Source organism: Castor canadensis, chromosome 1 (assembly GCF_047511655.1).
Source record: "Castor canadensis chromosome 1, mCasCan1.hap1v2, whole genome shotgun sequence".
NCBI classification, from domain to species: Eukaryota; Metazoa; Chordata; class Mammalia; order Rodentia; family Castoridae; genus Castor; species Castor canadensis.
The window spans coordinates 147,365,824-147,373,253 of record NC_133386.1 but is presented as its reverse complement, the minus strand read 5'-3'; the positions used below and the strand labels follow the sequence as shown (position 1 = coordinate 147,373,253).

Genomic DNA, 7,430 nt, shown 5'->3' with positions numbered 1-7,430 from the left:
ACTCTTTTGGAGACCAGGGCACAATGTTATGGGTTGAATATGAAATGTTCCTCAAAGGCTTATGTTTTGAATGCTTCATCACCAGCTGGAGTGCTCTTTTGGGAGATTCTGGAAACCTTAGGAAGTGGGGTCTCACTGAATGTCACTGGTTGTAGGTCCTTAGGGGTGTGTTATCCCTGGCCCCTTTCTGTCTGGCTCTCTCCTTCTTGTCTGCCATGTGTGTAGAACTTCATCACATATGTTCCTGCCACCATGAAGTTTTGTCCAAGAATTTTAATAAAGGTTTAAATATATATATACAATATATATATATACACATATATGTACACATTTTATATATATATATATATATATATATATATATATATATACATCTCAGATCTGCAATGGAGGGCAGGAAGGGTAAGATGTAAAAAGCATACTGCTACCCCAAACAAAATTGGGATTCTGTTAGTAAGGGAAAGGAGGAGATAAATATTAGATAAGCTACTAGCAATATCTTTCATAGAATCCTATGGTCTTGGCAGATTTTCCTGTAGACTCCAATGCTATGCAGAATGTTACAAGCAGTTCAAAATGCAAAAGTATCCAATTTATTTTATGAAGCTAACCAGCACCTTGTAACAAAACCTGACAGGAATGGCAGAAAAGGAAAATTATAGAATAAGTTAAGTTATGAATATAACTGTGAAAATTCAAAATAAAAACATGACAAAATAAAAACATGATCACATAGGGTTCATAGTATAAATGCAAGAATGCTATAATATTAGGAAACATTTAAATACAATATGACATATCAAAAGATCCAATAAAGGACCAAGTGTGGTGGCTCATGGCTATAATCCCAGCTACTCGGGAAGGAGAGATCGAGAGGATCGTTTGAGGTCAGCCTGGGCAGAAAGTGTATGAGACCTCCATCTCAACCAATAAAACTGGAGGTAGTGGTTCGTGCCTGTCATCCTAGCTCTGTGGTCCAGGTTGACATGGACATAAGTGTGAGACCCTATTTGAAAAGCAGTTAAAGCAAAGAGGGCTGGTGGAGTGGCTCAAGTGGTAGCAAGCGGAAGGCCCTGAGTTCAAAACCCTAATACTTAAAAAAAAAGACCCAATAAGAAATATTATTATAATCAAAATAGGATTTGATAAAAGTCGATGTTCACTTCTGATTAAAAAGCTAGTTTTAGACAACTAAGATTAGAAATATATTTCTCAGTGAAATGAAGATATTTAACTTCCTATTCTGTTCAAGTTTATTATAGTTCAGAGGACAAATGTATATTCCACATATCCCAAACCTTATGAATTTCTGTCTACAAAATATACTTTTGGGGGCTGATAGAATGGTTCAAAGAAGTAAGAGCACCTACCTAGCAAGCGTGAGGCCCTGAGTTCAAACCCCAGTGCTGCCCAAAAATATTTTAAAAATATATACTTTTAAAAAGATCTGAAATAGTATGACACAAAGCCACTAATGATGTATTCCCAGTTACTTCTGGAAATTTCCCAAGGTACTTCCTTATATGTGTTATAGAGCACATTCCTCCTTCCCTCCTCAGCTCAGATCTTTCCAACTTGTCACCATACCACAGCCAATGGACACAGTTAGGTAGAATTCTGGGATACCAATTCTAGACTCAGGAAAAAAAATAGTGCCCACTCATCCTATTTTGGTTATATAGGTATAAAAATGAGATTACTTCTAATATTGCTTTCCAATTTTTAGAATTAGGTAGTTTTATAAAATCAAATTGCCCATTTCTTTGTGAAGTGTGTAAAAGGATTTCGCTCTGATAATAAATAGATTAAGGCTTTAATGTTTGAAGACACAGTAATATGTGTTTTACATCATTACTTTCAGATCTTTTTAAAACCACAGTCAACATTAAGAAATATGTTTTAAGCCATGTGTGGTGGTGCATGCCTGTAATCTCAACAGTTGGGAGGATGAGGCATAGAAGGTTGGAGGCCACCTTAGGCTACATAGTCAGACCTTGTCTCAAAACAAATAAATAAAAAAGAAGTACACTGAATACTTTGACTAAATACAACCCCTCCCCCCATGCACACTATAATACATCTGTATAATTAAAGTTTCACAGAATTTATCAAGGATCTATGCACAATTCTTTGATATCATCTACTTCATTTAAAAAAATTAATATCAATCCACTAAGTTGATTTTATACCCCCTATAATTTGATATATATGATTTTATCATGTTTTATAGCAGTTTTACAGTTCAATTTTGTTGTAAATATGAACTTTTCACATATATGAAGAGGCTTTTGGTGGTGGTCACTAGCTTTTCTCTGATTTCCAGGAGGGTTATAGAACAAGAATTTATTTATTTTTCTCTGCAGCTCTCATGTATGAATATTAAGTCTAGTGCATCATTAACTTAAAGATTTCACCAATTGGAAATTGCAGTTTTCACCATCAACCTATCATATCCTTTTTGATCTGGTTTGCTTCCTCAAAAAGTGAAACAACTCTTTTAAGTTATTTTTGCTGCAGAGTTAAGCAAATAGGGGACAGTGGCTTGAATAGATAAGACTCGAAATGCCCTGACAGGTCATCTACTTCCCAGAACCATCTACTCGATGCCTTTTCTTGTAGTTCAACCATTTCTCCAGTTTTGGAGTTGGAGGTGTCACAGACACCAAGTGTTGGAAGTGCAGAAATTTTAGTTTTATCAGAGAAGAAAGAAAAATTTACAGCAGAGAAACTTTGGGGAAGATTGGGTAAAATATCAAACATTCTACATTTCCACATCAGTTGACATCCAGTTCTCTGACCTCATCCCTATCTTCTTCCATATCTTATGAGTCCTTGTCAGTCAACTACTTTCTTTCTTAACCATTAAGGGATATTTCTTTCTCACAGAAGAGGTGAGCAGAGTTGGTTAGTTACATGGTTTGTGATATTTCCAACCACTGACAAAATTATTTCTTTTTTTTCAAATTATTTCTTAGTATCCTGAATAATTAGCAATGTTATTCCAGCTCTTTTTAAAAATGGTTTATACAGAAAAAGACTGCTTTTTCAAGTTGGGTTAAACCAAGTTGAACATTTTCTTCAATTGATGTAGAATGATATTTATAGTTATGGTCAAAGTGTTATTATGGCTTTGTTCGTTAAGACAATTTCTGGTTATCTAGCTTAAGTATACTTTATAAAATCAGTTTGCTTTAGTTATAAACAATCTAAAATACCTAGTTGTGCTTACTTGACTGTATTCATTTATATATAGAAAATGCAATATGGAAGATTGCAGTTGATCTAGCACTCTAGCATAATTTTAAAATTATTATTGTTGTGCTGGGTGGTGGTACATTGTAGCATTTACAAAGGTTCTTAACAATGTAGCAAATATAGCATAGTTGAATTCACCCCTCCACTGCTGTCTTTCATCCCCCCTCCTCTAATTCCTCCAACAGTTTCAACAGGTATCACTTTTGCATTTGCATACATGTGTGTACATTATTTGCACCAAATTCACCCTCTTATCCCTTTCCTTGCCGCCTCCCCCCTCCCACCGGTGCCAACATCCCCAACCCCTGGCAGAACCTGTTCTGCCCTCCTGTTCTCCGATTTTGTAGAAGAAAAAAATATAAAGCATAATTAGAGAAACATGGTGTTTTTGCTAATTTGAGGTAAAGATAGCTACACAGGGAGATTTCTTGTGTTGTTTCCATGCATATATGTGTTACAACCCCAACTGGTTCATCTCTACTACTTGTTGCATTTGTTGTAGGTCTATAATCTGCATATAGGGGAAAACGTGACTTTCAGCCTTCTGAGCCTGACTAACTTCACTTAAGGTGATGTTATCCAGTTCCATCCATTTACCTATGAATGACAAAACTTCATTCTTTGTGGCTGAGTAAAATTCCATTGTGTATAAATACCACATTTTCTTAATCCATTTGTCAGTAGTGGGGCATCTTGGCTGATTCCATAGCTTAGCAATTGTAAATAGGATCCAGCACAATTTTGAAGACAGCAATAAATTTAAGAAAAGTCACAGCAATAAATTTAAGAAAAGTGGTGTTATAGGCCTGTAATCCCAGCTACTTGAGAGATGGAGATAGAAGAACTGAGATTCAAGGGCAGACCAGACAGAAGTTACTGAAACCTTATCTCAAAAATGAGCCAGGCATGGTGATACACACCTATAATCCCAGCTACTCAGAAGGCAGATGTAGGAGGATTAAAGTTCAAGGGCAGCTCAGACAAAATTACAAGACTCTGTCTGAAAATCAAACTAAAAGCAAAAGGACTGTGGGGGGCGTGGCTCAGGTAGTAGAATGCTTGTGTGAGGCTCTGAGTTCTAGTATTGCAAAAAAAGAAAGAAAGAAAGAAAGAAACTTTCACCCTCACTATTATTTGTGATTTGTATTAAGGTATACTTAATACCACAAAGATATCTCTGAGTGAATTTATTGTGATGTTATTTTCAATCAGTACATATTTTATGAAAGTTTGATCAATTTATATTTAAGCTATTAGAGATTTTGCATTTTGAAAAGGGTGATTATGAAAGCTGTGAAATTGCCTTTGCTGGCGATTTTTAAGAATCAGGTAAGCTCTGATGTACTTGCTTCACAGGTCATCACAAAGACTTGTCTGGATTGAGAAGATTGGACTTCTTAAAGTCTTCTTTAGCCTACTGAGCTGATGAATTATATAGGATTTAGAATTTGAAAATGACAATAAGCTATTCTGCACACAGTAATGTTATGGCACACATTAAAGAATGGTCAGGTTATCTAAATTAGAGTTCTTCGTCAACAAGAGTATTTTATCTTAAAGTTATTTTTCAAAATTCCTTTTTTGGTCCTAGTCCTCAAGAACCATGAATTTAGAGTGAAAAACATCTCAACAGTGGAGACGGACCAACAATATGGAAGGAAAAGTTCCTCACATAAGAATGGACAATGGATCTGCCATTGAGGTATACAGGAAGCAAGCCAAAGCTACTAGAAACTTGCAGGTGTCTTCCAAGCCAATGTTTAATGGCAAAAATGATTTAAAATCTGTCTCTAAAGAAAGGAAGTAAAGACAGGAGGAAATTTACCATTGTCAAGTATGTCAAGGTTTTTATTAAAGAAATGCATTTTCCATTCAAGGAGGATTAAATGGAGGGCCCTTTTATTACAAAAAAGGAAAACATTTTTGTCCTAGGATTTGGGCTCTTCCTAAAAGCAACAGTGGAATCTTTGTGTAGACTTCTTGAAGATGTAGAGGTCAGGTGATTTTAGATGGTTTAGCTGCTCTGCTCACTTCCTTGGAGACTGGTAGTGAGGCGATCATATCCTTCATGAGCTCCTCCATCTTTTCCAGATTAGATAAATACCAGTATTATTATCCCCAGGGTTCCAATTATTTTATAAAAATATGAATTAAATATTAGATCCACTTAAAAAAATTAAAATGTGTTCCTTTAATATTCAATTTGCAGTAAGAATAATTACAAGAAGAAAATTTCATTAATGTTTAGTTACTAAACAATTGTGGCCAGGCATGGTGGCACAATCCCAGCTACATGAGAGGCAGAGGTAGGAGAATCTCTGTCCAAGCTTGGCCCCAGGCAAAATGTGAAACCCTATCTGAAAAATAACCAGAGCAGAACAGGCTGGGATGTAACTCAAGTCGTAAAGTGTCACCCTAGGGTAGAGTTCAAACCTTAGAACTATCAAAGAAAAAAAAACTGTTTTGGCAGTTTTTTTGACATGATCAGGAAAACATACTAAGAAATTTTCACTTGAAAATCTTAAATTTCTTCTCTTTAAATAAAAGACCCATCTTAAAAATACATAAATTTAATAAGTTTTAAATTTAGCCATAGGAGCATTTCTAAAAGCAAAATGCAAAAAAAAAAAAAAAAAAAAAGAAAAGAAAAAGAAAATGTTGATAGAAAAGTAAAAATTAGAAATCACCAAGCAGATATAATCAATTTAACATCCATTATCTTTATTTCATTTTTCTATATGTGTACTAGTTTCATTCTATTTTCCTTAATTTTTTCCTGTTTTAAATCATGAAATGTTTTATCTATCTATCTATCTATCTATCTGAGAAATAACTTTTCCTGGTATAGTGTTGAAGTTTAAGCTTCTTTTCCTAAAAATATGACAGGCTCATTAAAAATATTCAGAACATTCCAGAAGAGTATAAAGAAAGAACCTATATCATTCACAATTATATTACCCATAGGTAACTACTTTTAATATTTAGATGAGCAGTTTCCACACATCAGTGTAGACACTTCCACACACATGTGTATATAAAGATTATATAATATATATTTTTCACACCACACTACATCATGAGCCTCTATGTCAATAAAAATAGATATGCAATATCATTTTAATAGAATCCTCTTAAAAGGGTTGGAGACAAGAAGTCATTTTCTGCTTATCTTCATCATTATGTGATAATATCAAAGCAATTAATTGACAAGATTAAATTATAAAAATCTAACTGGCCATTCCTCATTTTAGAAATTGTGTCTAAGCAGTATTACAATGCTATATTCAACTTGGGTTCTGTATATTTGAAGAGAAATGAAAATTTAGTTTTAAAGGACAATAAAAAAATTGAAAAATAGCTATGAAGAGATTATTTTGTTCTTTGGGAAAAAAGGTAAATGACCACGTTAACTGAGATTTAATTTATTTTATATAATATATTGGTGGGAGTTTCATATAAATATAATAAAAAAATTATGTCATGTCTTACTTTGTAATTACTCATTTAAGTTTCCTGATACTGATTTCACTATTATGCTATCTATGGTATTGGGGAAGAAGGAAGAACTAGGTCTTTTTTAAAAAAAATTATTAGCATTTAATAGTTGTATGGGGGAATGCACTGTAATATTTACAAATGTGCTTATATCTTAGTTATATGATATATTATGATCTTATATCTCCATCATTCTCTCTCTTTCTCCCTGTCTCTCCCCCTTCTTAGCACAATTTCAACAGATTTCATTCTTCTGTTTTCAAGTATGGATACACAATATATCCACCATATTCTCCCCATTCCCCCTTTTCTTGTGCCCACCCACCTCCCACTGGTACCTACTGGGAAAAAGACCCATTTTTCCCTTCTGCCCTCCACTTTTTTAAAGTGTATATTGATAGTCCAAGGGAACTATCAATATAAAAGAAATAGCTTTTAAAGAGCTCTGGTACTATCTTGGAAGAAAAAAAGAGTCAAAATAAACAAGAGAGTAATAATAGTGTTGAAGACTTGTGTATACACGTTGGAGGGAGAGAAAAAATAAAGCAATGATCAATGGTGCAGAGTTAAGTAGGGAAGCAATAGGAGATATGAGAAGCTAAGTTTTTTCGTGGTGATGATAAAAGTGGTTACACAGAGAGACAGAATAACATCTTTAGGGAAGGGTTGGCTGCCTGATC

General features: G+C 34.2%; 1 protein-coding gene across 1 annotated transcript in view; it reads left to right on the top strand.

Moving 5' to 3' along the window:
- Positions 1-4,917: 4,917 nt before the first annotated feature.
- Stk33 (serine/threonine kinase 33) overlaps positions 4,918-7,430 on the top strand; it is a 92,115-nt gene continuing 89,602 nt past the window's right edge. Inside the window, exon 1 of the mRNA XM_074041048.1 lies at positions 4,918-4,957. Within this exon, the coding sequence (XP_073897149.1) occupies positions 4,934-4,957 (24 nt within the window). The 5' untranslated portion in view covers positions 4,918-4,933. The remainder of the gene's footprint in view (positions 4,958-7,430) is intronic.